The sequence below is a fragment of the Podarcis muralis genome, chromosome 12, assembly GCF_964188315.1.
Source record: "Podarcis muralis chromosome 12, rPodMur119.hap1.1, whole genome shotgun sequence".
Classification (NCBI taxonomy): Eukaryota; Metazoa; Chordata; class Lepidosauria; order Squamata; family Lacertidae; genus Podarcis; species Podarcis muralis.
In genome coordinates, this window is record NC_135666.1 from 57805923 (window position 1) to 57820466 (window position 14544).

The 14544-nt window shown below is 45.9% G+C and overlaps 1 protein-coding gene across 1 annotated transcript; it reads right to left on the reverse strand.

Moving 5' to 3' along the window:
• Positions 1 to 2369: 2369 nt before the first annotated feature.
• SFRP4 (secreted frizzled related protein 4) lies at positions 2370 to 14241 on the reverse strand. The gene is made up of 6 exons (XM_028751386.2): positions 13697 to 14241; positions 12592 to 12675; positions 12429 to 12494; positions 9788 to 9986; positions 6123 to 6186; positions 2370 to 5298 (listed from the first exon to the last, which is right to left on the reverse strand). Exons 1-6 carry the CDS (start codon positions 14145 to 14147, stop codon positions 5110 to 5112), a joined length of 1053 nt encoding a protein of 350 aa, XP_028607219.2. The 5' UTR covers positions 14148 to 14241; the 3' UTR covers positions 2370 to 5109.
• Between the last annotated feature and the right edge of the window lie 303 nt (positions 14242 to 14544).

Below are 14544 nucleotides of genomic sequence, written 5' to 3' on the forward strand. Positions count from 1 at the left end.
ATTAAGTACTTAACCCGAGGTACCACTGTATAGGGATACTCGGTGCATGGCATGATACCATTATGTTGCTGCTGTCCCAACCCTGTTCTTCATTGATTCCCATTTTCAGGCTCAGGCTCACATTTATGGGCCAACATCATCTCCCTTTGCCTTTTGCAGGAAGGCAGAAAGTGTGTGCCTTGAGCACTCCTACAAAATGAGTGTTGGCTCATAAGCAAAATTCCAAAATCCACACTAAAGCAAGCAGTCCATCCCTAGACAAGGCGCCATCACTCCAGAGACTTGGATTCCAGTAACTGCTCTGCCAAGGAGCTATTTTGATTCACCTGTTTTTCATGGTGGATGTGAGCATGAAATAATAATAATTGTTTGTTTGTTTATACCCTGCCCATCTGGCTGGGTTTCCTCAGTCACTCTGGGCAGCTCCCAACAGAATATTAAAAACACGATAAATACATCAAACATGTATTCCCTAAACAGGGATGCCTTTAGATGTCTTCTAAAAGTCAGATAGTTGTTTATTTCCTTGACATCTGAAGGGAGGGCATTCCACAGGGTGGGTGCCACCACCGAGAAGGCCCTCTGCCTGGTTCCCTGTAATCTCACATCTCACAGTGAGGGAACCGCCAGAAGGTCCTCAGAAATGGGATGATTCCTGTGTAGCTCCTTGAAGGAAAAGCTGGGTACAAATGTAAGACAAAAATAACAGATGCTCAGTTAGGTTTTGTTTATAAGTATATTGTTATGAGTTTGGGGGGGGGCACATGGGCATAGCCAGGATTTATGTTAGGGGGCAGACTTTATGTTGGGGGGCAGAACTGAGTTACCTGTGATGTGATTGGTCAGTTAGTTATGTAATTTTTTTGTTTACTTGATTTAGGGGGGCAGCTGCCCCCTGCACCTACTGGCTATACCCATAGGGGGCAGACACCCCATAATCTCTACATTCAGTAAAGGGTTAGAATTTGAGCAAACTCATAAATTCATGAATTTAGCAAGGGCTGGAAATAATATCGTCTAGTTTCCTCCTGAGGTCATCCTGCTGATGGCTCGCTGGGGGGGAGGGTCACGGAAGAAACAAGAGGCTGATAATGGCCTGGGTTGATAATGGTAAGCCATTTGCAAAACATCAGACCCTCTGCCCATTGGCTACTGGAGCGGGATTACCCTTGGCCTGATGTAAGCAATGGGGGCCTTTTGCAATTGGCTCAAGAAACAGGTTGCCAGGGTGATGGTGTGGCGTTTGTACGGAGCCCCCGGTCATCTCACAGACTATTGACCTGTACACCACTAACCCGCTACTACCAACCAGGTCCTCCCCGGTAAATCGCTTAATCTCAGTCAGGTTCTTAAATTAACAATGAAGATTGTAGTTTATTGCAAACACAAATAAACTTTAAATGCATTCGAAACCCTGTTACCCTTTACCCTCTTAGTCTTATTTTATCCTGGCTCTAACTCTTCTACCTCCCCTCACACAAGAACCAACTGCACTAACTGTCTTTCTATTTCCATCTGTCTGCCAACTGCTTTCCCAACTGCCTTAACCAACCAACTAACCAACCAAACCTTGGGCTAAGCCCTTTTATAAACAGGTAGGCTCCGCCTCTGGCTTTTCTGTTGGTCTACCTATTAACTCTTTCTCTCCCCCTGTACAGACATTTCCAAAAGAATGGGCAAACGCCGCAGATAGATTGGGGGGGGGGGGTCTGGAAGGGGAAGGGGAGGGCTTGTTTCCTGAAAATGATTCTGGGAAAGAAAAGGAGGACGTTGGCAGAACTTCCATGTGGGGTGGAAGGGCAGTTAACCACGCAGGCTGGCTGGAGGGGCAAAGAGAGAGACACGAGGATGGTGCTTAAGGTAAAGGTAAAGGACCCCTGGACAGATTAAGTCCAGTCAAAGGCGACTATGGGGTTGCAGTGCTCATCTTGCTTCCAGGCCAAGGGAGCCGGCATTTGTCCACAGACAGCTTTCTGGGTCATGTGGCCAACAGGACTAAACCACTTCTGGCATGACGGGACACCATGACGGAAACCAGAGTGCATGGAAACACTGTTCACCTTCCCTCCACAGTGGTGCCTATTTATCTACTTGCACTGGCGTGCTTTCAAACTGCTAGGTTGGCAGAAGCTGGGACAGAGCAATGGGAGCTCACCCCGTTGCAGGGATTCGAACCGTCAGCCTTCCAATCGCCAAGCCCAAGAGGCTCAGTGGTTTAGACCACAGCACCACCCGCATCCCTCCGAGGATGGCGCTTAGGGTGCCTCTGAATCCAGTGCTACACTGCTGGGGAAGACAAGCTTTAAAAAATTAAGCTTTTTTTGTAGAGTGACATTTCAAAACTTAAATAAAAATACAGTAGTCAAATGTATTTGACTATTAACACATTTATTGACTCATACAGCGGAATGTCATTCATGGTCACTTACATTAGAAAGAAAAGGTGCAAAATCTATGCTGGCAATTATTTTACATCCCCCCACCCTTTAATTATTTTTTTAAAAAAGAAAAAGAAAATAAGATTTTATTTTCACAGAAATGAAATAGCAGAAAACTGGCAGAGTTGCAAATCATTGCAGAAGTTTCAGGCAACTCATTTGGTTTATTAAGAAGAAGTATCAGAGCTATGGTAGTTCTTAAAATAGTGTACACTGAAACACTCAAGAAACAGATGCTGCTATGCTTAACAAGTGCAGTCAAAAACTTACACTGTCTCCAGGATGACGGTGGGTTTTGCAGCAGAGGCAGCTTGCAGGAGACTGGCTTTCAGCTGCGGAACCTGCCCAGAGCACTTTTACAAATGGATTTTGCTTTAAGAAACAGCAACAGGATGACAAACAAATGGATAAACACATGAATGTTCATGTGGTACCTTTGTGATTGTAAAAAACATCCCAATCCATCCATAAAATGCAAACTAATCTGGGACAGGGGAAGGAGGCCGGATCACAGCCAACAGCCAATCAAAGTTGTGCACGGCCAGCTGTGAGCCAATCAGCATTTTGGGCAACCTATATAAAAGCTTGCCGAATCTGACAAAGCAAAAGGAAATCAGTATTTCCTTACTAATAGAAAACAATAGAAAAGAAAAGAAAAAAAACATGGTGAGGTATGTACCTCTTACAGATGAATGTGTTTAAAATTAAGGTGCAAGAGATTAAAAAAAAATTTCCCTGTAAAAAGATTGCTTTGACTAAAGACTTACAGACACTAAACACATTGGCCCAGCTCCACGAGATCCTAACGTACCAGCATGCACAGCCAACTATTTTGTTTACCTTTGCACTCCAAAACCTCCCATTAATGAAAAAGCAAATTACCTTTTTCAAACCGCCCAGTGTTAAAAACATGTATAGCCTATTGGCAATTACACTGGAGTGCAACTATGAGCAAAAATGAACGGCGGGTGACCTTTTGTCTCTGGACTAAATGCATAATGTAGAACCAGTGGAACGAACTTAAATATGGTGGGGCCACAATCCAGAAAACTGCATGCACAACTGAAACCCTCTGTTCAGATACAGGCTGTGATGGCTGCCAACTTGGATGATGCTAAAAGAGGATTAGACAAATTCATGGATGATATTCCTGGCAACTAGCCATGGCGGCTATTCTCTGCCTCCATGATCAGACAGTATGCTTCAGTGCTGGAAACCACAGGAGGGGAGGGCGCTCTTGGACTTTGGGGTCCAACTTGTGGGTTTCCCACAGGCAACTGGTTGGGCACTGTGAAAACCGGGTGTTGGACTACGTGGGCCATTGTCTTAGGTTCTTAGACAAAAGGCAAAGAAACTCAAACCAAGCCTGACTCTGTTTCTCAATAAAGCTATTAATCTCGATCACCGGGCAAGAATGGCAGTCTTCAGTACCTGCTGCAAGAAATTGGATGAGATGGAGGGTTTGGTTGCAGCTTCTCATACAGTGCAATGGGTACAGGAATAGCGGCAACAAACTCCTGTTTTAGAAAGAAATGAGAAAATCCTTTAGCTGCTGATCTTTCTGCAGGTAATAGCACTGACCTAGGGATAATTTATGGGCACAGGAGATCTGGTGCATCAAAAGATTTCCCTTCTTTCCAAAAACTTCCTGTCCGTTTCAGCTACCTTCCCCCTCATCCATGCAGGTGCTTGCTAACTGGCCATTTAAACAAAGGACGCGTTTCAAAAGTGAAAGAGATCCACATGCACCTCTAAATGGAGGGTGGTTTCCAGATTAGGGCAGATATGTTTCAGATCAAGTTGCTAGTAACATTTAAAACCTTCTTAGTTCTCTAATTTTAAAAAAACCATATTTCAGAATCCCACAATGGAATTGTTGCTCACTCTGTTTTAGGAATCTCTGTTCATAATGAAACGAATTGTAGTAAATATGCAGATATCGGGTGGCTTCCAACTAAGTCTTGTTCTGAGTAGAGCCATTGAAATTAGTGAACCTAAGTTAGTCAAGTCCTTAAACTTCACTGGATCTACTCTGACTAGGACTAATATTAAATACCACCAATTATTCCTAAACTTTCCACACACACCCCCCAAAAAGGTACTGGTTTTTAAGTACTGCAAAATTAAATGTTACAACAAAAGCTGGTCGAAAGGAGAAGTTTGATTTAGTATGTTACAAAATCTGATGACAAAGAAGGCTAGCAGGAGCAGTGGTGGTTCAGAAAAGCCTTTGTATGCTCTCACACACTTCTGCAGAACACCAGAGAAAGCGGAACATGTGGCTCCTCTTTTGCTAGAATTCTTACGAGGAATCAGGATGACCGAGTGATATTCCCCTATTGGGGCTCAACTATGGAAATGTGAATAATAGCGGCTGCCCCCAATGTAAAATGTGCAAAGCCAGCCTTAATAGCACGTAGACAAATTCCCACTACACACATTTAAATCACAGGATGCTCTCCAGATGCAAACTGGTAAACTACGACTGGTTGTGCAAAGCATACCCCGAATCACTTGCTTTTCAACCCACCACATGTTAATGCAAAGCTATAACTGCAGCTTTAAAAAATCCTGTAAAAGTAAATTGTTCAAAGGATGTCTGTTTGAAATACAACACTGAACATTTACGTTGATGAGTTCAGGAAACACCCAAGTCAGCTTCTGGGGAAATTCATATGTTTTTGGGGCTGATTTCTTTCTGATCGCTTGGGAGCTTGTTGATTTTCTTGGGACTAGTGAGCGCTGGGTTGGTGTTCTTCAGGTTTTGCTTTGGAATCCCACTGCGCCCGGAGTTTCTAGCATTCTGGTTTTTATTTGGACCTGCACGTTGCTTCTGTTCTTGGAGTCGCTGTTCCCATCTCTAGGAAAACGTAAATTAAGAAAGCGGGTTAGGAGGAGTTGGAGTCACATACGTATATCCTAATTTAGAGGTAGAACTGAAAATTCAGGCTCACTTTCAGAAATAAAGCCATCCTGTAAACACTGTAATTTTTTTGTATTAAGGCTGAAGATCTGGGACCCAGCCCTGACGGTGCCCCTGTCTCCATCTAGCATGAAATGCAGTACGTACTTATTTCTAAAAGCTTATCTCTCCACTAGACGCCAGCTTGGCATTATTTCTCATGTTTTGTGAAGTGCGAGGAAAGAAGCCTCAGAGGGAATTTCCAGCAAGGCAAACAGTGGAAGACCAAAATTCCCTGGAACTGTTTGGAAAAGGGTTTTGACAAGCCTGCCAAGGAAGTGGTCATTGCAATACAATAATATCCTCCTGAAATCTTGCGGTGCAGAAGGGAAACTGCAGGGTTGGGTTCATACCATAGCAACTTGTTTATATACAGACAGGGTTTATGTTAATATGCTTCTTGATGCAGCTTCTTGTATATATGTTCTTAATTGTACCGTCCACAACAATAGCTGCATCCAGTGATGAAAATGGGCACAGGGTTTTTTTCCGAAAATCCCCATGTTTTATTTTATTTTTGATACTCCAAGCTCACTGAGGAAGATGGACAAAATGTTTTATTGAGACTGTATACCCCCACGATGCATATACCTCTCCACACCATCCCACTTTCCTAAGGACTGCTGGCTACGATTTTTAGAGTACAGTTGTTGAAGAGTGTGGTGAGGCAATGCATCCTAATTTTTGAAGATAAAATATTGGGAAGCCTCAGGTGGCCTTACCTTAAATCGTTTACTCAGCGGATCCTTCCATTTTTCAACTGAGCATCCATCAAGAAGCATTAACCTGAAACGTTAATTGTAGAATCAAGAAGGGCACAAAAGAAATATCGTTTCCTGAATATAGAATAAAACATTTTAAAAATGCTGGGCTCATTTCAGTCAAAATCAAGCACTTCTAAGTTTCGTTTATTTCGGTGGGGAAGATGTGCCTAAGGCTGAACTCCTACACCCCCCTACCTGGGAGGAAGCCCGACTGAATTCAGGGGGTTCAGTTTCTTCACAGAAATGGAGGGATTTCAACTGATTTTTACTCACAGTAAATCTATTGAATTTAATGGACCAAATGTAGTTGTTTCCATGGGCCTGCTCTGAGTAAAACATAGCTGATTCCCACCCAGAAGAATTCATAGTGCAATTCCTTGTCTATCTACTAAAAAGTAAGTCCCTTTGAGTTCAGGGGGTGCTTATTCACATCTAAGCATGTCTAGGTCGGCAGTCATATGCATTTTTAACTTTTCTGGACTTTGCCCACAATATTTGATATAGTTGCCTTTTATCAATATTCTCATTAGCAAATACACTGTAGATGAAAAGGTGGGGTTAAATAAAAATACTGATGGTTGTCTAAATTAACTGCTACAAGATACAAGTCTCTTTATTTTCTTATTGATTCCAGAAGAATCTTACTGATTATTTGATATCATCGTGTTTAGAGTACTGTAACATATAAAATAATTTAAAATATATTGCTTTGCTGTAAGGATAGGCACCGTCCTCACAAATCTATTCCAGAAATGGTCTGAAGGAAGTTTATTTATTTTAAGATTAAGGTCAAATTAAGCTCTAGATAGGGCCCAGTCTGGTGCAATGACTTCGGAGATTCATTTTGGACTGGACTTTACAAACAATAGAAGAGTCAGACCTGAAATGGATCTCAAGAATCTAGCCAAAGCATCCAGGTTTCCCAGAGGAGGGTTAGGGATGACTTCTCCTTCTATGCAGTAAAAGGGAGCCAGTGCCAATTTTTTGTGTGTGGTGTTAAAACAGAGGGCACAATCCACGGGAAGTAATCTTACAACACAAGATCTATCCGGACTTGCAGAGCGGCTGTTTAAAAGATCCAAGATATGAATTGAACAGCCTTTGTGCTGGCATATGTGGGTGCTTGTTGTGTCAGTTCATTGTTAGATAAAATGTTTTGTTTTAGAATTATTATTATTTTCTGCTCTGCAACACATGTGGTAGCAGGGGCGCCGACTTGTAAAAAATATTGGGGGGGCCCATACCGGGGTCCTGCCCCGGGAAGTTTTCTAAGTTCCCCGCCGGGCGGGGCCGCTGCAGAAGGGTGAGTGGCGAGGGTGGGACGGGGCCGCGCGCTCCTTTCCTCGGCTGCCCTTGTCGCGCGCCTTGGCTCCCGCGGCTGGCGAGGGGAGCCCGGGCCGCGCGCGGCTGCTGCTGCCGCCGCCGCCTCTCCTGGGGGCGCCGCCTCCCCGGGCGGGAACGCTGCGGGTGCGCGAGGGAGGAGGGCAGCCCCCTCAAAAATTTTTGAGGGGGCTCGGGCCCCCTCAGGCCCCATGGAGTCGGCGCCTATGTAGTGGTAGACACCCTTTCACCCTGTACTGTATTAGTCTAAGCGTTTGTGATGGCTTTTGCTGTTGTGACCCCAGTCGAATGTGAGATTTCTGCGTCTTTGAATCCAAGGCTGAGGCCTGAAATACTGTATAATCAGAAAAGGGGGAAATTGCTAGAAACAAGAATGTGGTATTTCCTTCAGCACTTTTCCAAGCAAGAGACTGTTACTTCTAACATTTTTAAGAAGCCACTGTAACTCAAACCCTGTTTACATATGGCTAAGTTCAAATGAGAAACACAATATTTTGTTTTTGCTTTCTTTTTCATATCCTTTAACAAAGCATATAAAATTAAAACCTCAGTGACCTTTAAAAACATCACTGGCAAACTTGTTCCATGAAAAACAGAATTCTTTCTAATCTTTTCCCATTCCTCGGCTTAATTTTGAAAGCCTTCACACTGATGGGTTGGCATTCTCAAATAACTCAAGATTAGTCAAGAGCAGGGCTTTTTCCCCCTAGAAAAAGAGGTGTCGGGACTCAGCATGAAGTTACTACAGTAACTGCCACACCTTTTTACAACAACAAAGAGAGGTGCCGGTACTATGTACCCTTAAGCACCCCCTGGAAAAAAGCACTGGTCATTCCCACCACCATCTCCAGAATCAAAACATAGGAAGTCTACCTCTGCTTACGGGTTTTCTATCCATCTTCTCTGGCTTCCTATCCCAGTGTTTTGCAAAGCTAAGCAGGGTCCAGTATGGTTTCAAACTGGATGGGGGACTGAGTGTTGAGATTCTTGCATGGCAGAGGGCTGCACTAGAGGTGACCCTCAGGGTCCCTTCCAAATCTATAATTCTGTGAAATCCTTGATACAATCCCTCCTATGTATACGAGAGCTCAGATTTGGAATCAAAGAATCACAGAGCTGGAAGGGACCCGAGGGTCATCTAGTCCAACCCCCTGCAATACAGAAATCTTTTTGCCCAACGCGGGGCTTGAACCCACAGCCCTGAGGTTAAGAGTCTCATGCTCCACCGACTGAGCTTTCCCTCCATATTATTACTAATTCTATTTCTACCCCACCCTTCCCTTGAGGAGTTCAGTGCATCATGCAACCCTACTCACTGGTAGGATAAAGTGGATTTTAGTCATCGGCTCAAGGCCAGCCCTAAAGTAAAGGTAAAGGACCCCTGACAGTTAAGTCCAGTCGCAGACGACTCTAGGGTTGTGGCGCTCATCTCGCTTTACAGGCCAAGGGAGTCGGTGTTTGTCCGCAAACAGTTTTTCTGGGTCATGTGGCCAGCATGACTAAGCCGCTTCTGGCTAACCAGAGCAGTGCACAGAAACGCTGTTTACCTTCCCGCTGGAGTGGTACCTATTTATCTACTTGCACTTTGATGTGCTTTTGAACTGCTAGGTTGGCAGGAGCTGGGACCGAGCAAGGGGAGCTCAACGTCGTGGGGATTCGAACCGCCGACCTTCAGATCGGCAAGCCCTAGCTCAGTGGTTTAGACCACAGCACCACCCACATCCCTCCAAGGCCAGCCCTACCATGAGGCAAACTGAGGCAGCTGCCTCAGGCAGCACATGCTGGAGGGTGACAGTACCAACCCCCTAGGCCAGTGGTGGCCAAACTTGGCCCTCCAGCTGTTTGGGGACTACAACTCCCATCATCCCTAGCTAACAGGACCAGTGGTCAGGGATGATGGGAATTGTAGTCCCAAAACAGCTGGAGGGCCAAGTTTGGCCACCACTGCCCTAGGCATTCTTTGGTAGTGTTGCATGGCAGCATCACTGCTGCTTACCTGACAAAGGCGGTGTTGGTGGCAGCGGGTGATGTGGCCGGGCTGAGCATTTCGCTGGCAGGACCACCACCAAACCAAGTCCACCACTTCAGCCATGGCACCCAAAGGCTCTCGGGTGCATCTGTGGAGCTGCCCTGCCCTCAGGGGCATTCTTATGTTTTTCAAGGGATGGGGCAGCTCCATGCATGTCAAAGGGTGTTGTTTGTTGGGTTTGCCAAAAATGCAAGTAAAACATGTTAAAACAGGCATCTTGGCAGCGGTTTCTTGCCCCCTGATGCTTGCTTACCTTGAGCGCCACTCATAACACATAATGAGGACATCTTGGTTTGGTAGAAGAGGGGGACATTGGCAGGAGGAATTTGTATGCAGAGGCATGAGAGAACGGGGAACAGGAGTTGAAGATTTCAAGACGTCTTTCACGTCAACCATTGTGGTTATTTCATTGCAGCCTCCTCTCTCTAAGCTCTTGACTTTAGCACGAATAACTGCAACACATAAAGCAAAGGTAAACCATAATGCCACGTGGCTAACAGCTGATACTATATATGGTTACTCAGAATCCAGTCTCGCTAAGTTCCATTGCAAGCGGCACATTTGCTACAGAGTAAGTCCCACTGAATTGTGAGACGTGTTCCTGCTTCAACAGACCTCGGATCTCTCGCTGCAAGCCTGCAAGTACCATCTCTGAAATTATAAAACCTTTTAAAAACATCTCTAAAATATGAAACAGGAAGGGGTATTTTTTGCTTAAGGCAAAAGTTGATGGAAGTTGAGACGGCACTTTATTTAGGCACATAAACACACACATAAATGTATGGTAAAGATGCATTTATTTTTATTTTCTTGCTTGATTCTGCCCACAGCTCATTCTACTGATTTCAAATGATTACACCAGTGAGAAAGAATAGGAGACTGATGTGCAAATGACTGGTTTTCAGTTCCTAAATGCCCTGTGCCTAGGATGTTTGAGGGCTGCCTGCCTGAGTAGGATTCCTACCTCCCCTGAGAGCTGAGATCAAGCGCTGAAGCCCTATTGTAAATCCCATTACCTAGGGAGACAAGGTTATCGTTAACCAGGAACAGGGCTTTCTCGGTGGTGGCTTCTCCTTTGCGGAATTGCCTTTGAAAAGAAGCCTACCAAATCCATTCTCACAGATCTTTTAAAAGGTCAGTTTAAACACTGAACTGTTATCTGGCCTTCTGTGCTCCATGCTGTCTCATCTTTGCCGTGCATTTATGGGTGGCATTGTGGGTGGAGATCCATGTTCATTCAAATGAACAGCAGCGTCTACCTTTGAGACATACATTCTGATGCATGCTTGGATAAACATCAGACCTACGGCTACCATTCCTGGTCCAATAAGTGAGACATGTGAGGAAGCCTGCTGACTTTGGAATCATCAAATCATAACATTGAAGATTTGGAAGGGACCATGCTTTAGTATTCTATTCAGAATAGCTGATAACCACTTTGGGGACCAATGGCACAATCCTATACACACCTTCCCAGTAGTAGGTCTCATTGAATTCAGTGGGCTTATTTTGAGTAGGCATGCATAGGGTTGCTCATAGTTTTTGAAAAGTGCCACAGGTATAGGAAGAAGAAATGATACAATTTTGATCCCAGTCTTGTTAATCCAGTCTTTTCAACATCTCCTGTCTCATCCCATTCCTGTCCCTTCTCCTGCGCTTCCACAAAGAGTGTAAACACAAAGGCAGGGAATCTTTTATTTCCCCACAGAACCTTGTATTCTGGATATTGTCAAAAACAACAGTGGCTTTAAAATCTGGATATTAGCACTAATTTCGCATTGAAACACATTCCATTTGTCAGTACAAACACATTTCACACGATCAATTTATAATAGATTTCTAGCGAAACTTAAGATTTATCCAGTGTACAGATTCATTTATTTTTACCCTCCCTAAAATAATGCCCTGCTAACTTAATCATCTGAATTTATAAAGCTGGTATTTGGCATTTTAACACAGGGAGTGTTTTTATCCTGCTGTTGATTTCAGCAGAACTCAGCTGAGTTTTCATCTATGCAAGATCATATCTGGACATGAGATATATGATTATATTTAGGGTGGGGGGAGGTGGTTTCTGCAGTCCTATACAACTTACTTGAGAGTAAGCTCCAATGAATACTTTTGCCCACAATTCTATGCATATTTTTTAGAAAGCTAATGTTTGCTAAACATAGTTACGATTGAGTTTTTATTCCCTTCAAGGTGATCGGACTTACACCTTGAATCTGTGCGTGTTTACTCAGAAGTAAATACCGTTGTTCAATGAGGCATACTCACAACCACTGACTTTTCCAATATTAAACATGGAGCTGTAAAATGCGTAGATTTCACTGGCATCTAGCTTATTCAGGAATGCACCCAAATATCCTTTCTCTTAGGTATTAAATCAGAAGTATTACTATTATTTGAGAAACACAAGTGCCTTATCCGGTTGTTGTTTTTTAAGTAACACTTTTGTGCCTTGTCCAACTGAGACCCCCAAAGTCTGTTTCGTCGCAATCCCAAGTGATTTGGATCTAAGAAACAAGTTATTTCATTCTCTCGCCTTTCTTTCCCTTTAAGAAGAAATAACATGCAGTTCAGTAAATCTCAGTGTCTTCAAAAACCGCTGAAGGCTGGTTCTGATGTGGGAGAAAACCCAAAGTTCTGGAGGAAAGAAGCAACGATAAAATCGCTGCCACGATTCGTTTTGAATCGTGTCTTTTATATGTATCTTTTCTCTGGACTCGGATAATTAAAGGGATCAGATTTCCCGAAGAACCGAAGTCCGCTGAACGAAAAGGGCAAAAAAAGGGAGATCCCGATGATACGAAACCAGCCACGAGACGGGAGAAAGGATAACGCAGCAACTTTTCACTTTTTAAGTAGAAATAAAGTGTTGCGGACTGACTCACCGTAAGAGTAGTTTTTGGTCAGATACGTCGCCAGAGTGGGCTTGACCTTCTTGCACTTGCAGCGCTCTGCATTGAAAGCAAAACAGAAAAATATACATATATATAATGGAAATACACATATCCGGCGAGCTGATCGTGTCCGGTCTTAGCAAGAGGCGCTCACCGTGGCTCGAGGTCTTGCACTCGGGAAACAGAGGCTTTTCGTGGACCATCACGTCGTCAGATAAATCGATCCACTTCACGTCTTCTTCAGGAGGGAACACACAAAATGGAAATGGAAAAGAGAAAAAGAAAAAACCCGGGAGCAATTAGAAATTTGATGGGGCGGAAAGGAGAGGGATTTTCCTTTAATTTTTAGAAAATATATCCCCATCGGGGAAAGATGGTCTGACAACTTCTCAAACCCTGGAAGAGCGCGCACGTCCTGGAGCCCCGTTGGCAAGCTGAACCCCAGCGCAGTTACTCCCAAGTCAGCCCCTTCGCTTTCCATGGGATTTACCCTCCGAGCAAATGTGCTCAGTCTCCGGGTCGCACTGCGCAGAGCCAGCTCGCTTGAAGGGTTTCCTTGGGAAAAATTCCTCTGAAACTGTAATTACTTGTAAGTTTTTAATAGATCCTTTATATATACGTATAGTTTTAATTCTATGAGTTTAATTGTTTGTTTTTAGCTGCACTTTTTAGCTGTTCTTATTTAATCTTTAAGCCGCCTTGAGTCTCTGTCGGGGGAAAAGACGGGGCATAAATAAATGTTATTAATAATAACGGCGCGCACCTGCTGCCCTTGTTTCCGAGGGAGGCTGAACTTGCGTCCAGGTGGGACCCCTTTGGCAAGGCGTCCCAACCTCGAGGGAAGATCTGACCTGCCTCGTTTCCTCCTCTGCGCGGAGGCTTGCGTCCGAGGAAAGCTACCCGGGATCAGGCCGCCAAGGGGAAAAGCGAAATCGCGGGGGCATCTTTCTCCCGCAACGAGGTTGGGGTGCGCCAGCCTCATTTGGGAGACCTGCCTGGGGCTCTCACAGACCTAAGGGCCATCGAACTTACTCCCAGGTAAAGATATATATGATCATAGACTGGTAGAGCGGGATGGGACCCCCAGGCTCATCTAGTCCACCTCTCGCCCTGCAGAAATCTCGACTGAAGCATCCCTGACAGATGGCAGTCCTGCCTCTGCCTCCAAGCCTCCAATGGACTCGTCCTTGTCCGGGCGCAGACAAGTCCGTGCCCTCCTGCCCGCCCCGTCCCGTGGAGCTCTCCTCTCCAATCCTCACCTTCCGGCAGATCCGTGACGATGGCCTCGGGGGCGATGCAGACCCCTCGGTCGTAGACGGGCAGGTCTTGGCAGGCCAGGGCTTCGGGCCAGCTGTGGTTGTACCTCTTCATGAGGGGCTCGCAGCCGTCTCGGGCGCGCTGGCACAGCGCCTTGCAGGGCTTGATGGGGTCGTGCAGGAACTCGACGGCGCAGATGGGCGCGTACATGGCGCACAGGAAGAAGCTGAGCACCGGGCTGCAGCCGGCGGCCACCAGCTCGTGGTACTGCTCGATGGCCAGCACGGCGTTCTCCTGGGTGCTGTGGTGCAGGTGGTTGGGCATGCGGGTCATGTTCCAGGGCATGTGGCGGCACATGGGGATGCGCACCGGCTCGCAGGGAGAGCCGGGCAGCCCCGACGTGGCGCGCCCCAGCCACAGCCCCAGCCACGCCAAGAGAGCCACCGTCGCCATGGCCGGAGAGCTTCGCGGAGGGCGCGCCGTCGGTTGTCCCTTGGAGAGGCGGCGAGGGAGCCGAGTGCCAGCCCTGCCTTGCTCGGCGCGCAGGTTGCAGGCAGAAGCCGACTTGGCCGGACCCGCTTTATAAGCGGTGCCGCCGATGACGCGCGAACGGGGTCGCTTGCTCGGGGCCGTCCGTCGGGCCGGGGGGAGATGGGGGCGCTCTTCTCCCCAGGCACGCACGTTGACATCACTTGCCTCGGCTCCCTTTCATCCCGGAGCGACATCATCGCCGGCTCCACGTTTCTCCCGGGGCGTCTCCAAGCGCCGATTCGTTTTCCCCCAGCGAGAGGTTTGATGCGCGCAATAAATCCTGGAAAGAGATTTGGGGAAAGGTGGGGGGCAGCGGGAA

Bases quoted from the DNA above. Each gene is read 5' to 3' on its own strand.
- SFRP4 (XM_028751386.2), bottom strand. From the start codon at position 14,147: ATGGCGACGGTGGCTCTCTTGGCGTGGCTGGGGCTGTGGCTGGGGCGC. The intron at 12,495-12,591 runs GTGAGCGCCTCT...CTTTCAATGCAG, and splicing joins GTGCAAGACCTCGAGCCACG to AGCGCTGCAAGTGCAAGAAG. The intron at 9,987-12,428 runs GTGAGTCAGTCC...TATGTGTTGCAG, and splicing joins GACCAAAAACTACTCTTACG to TTATTCGTGCTAAAGTCAAG.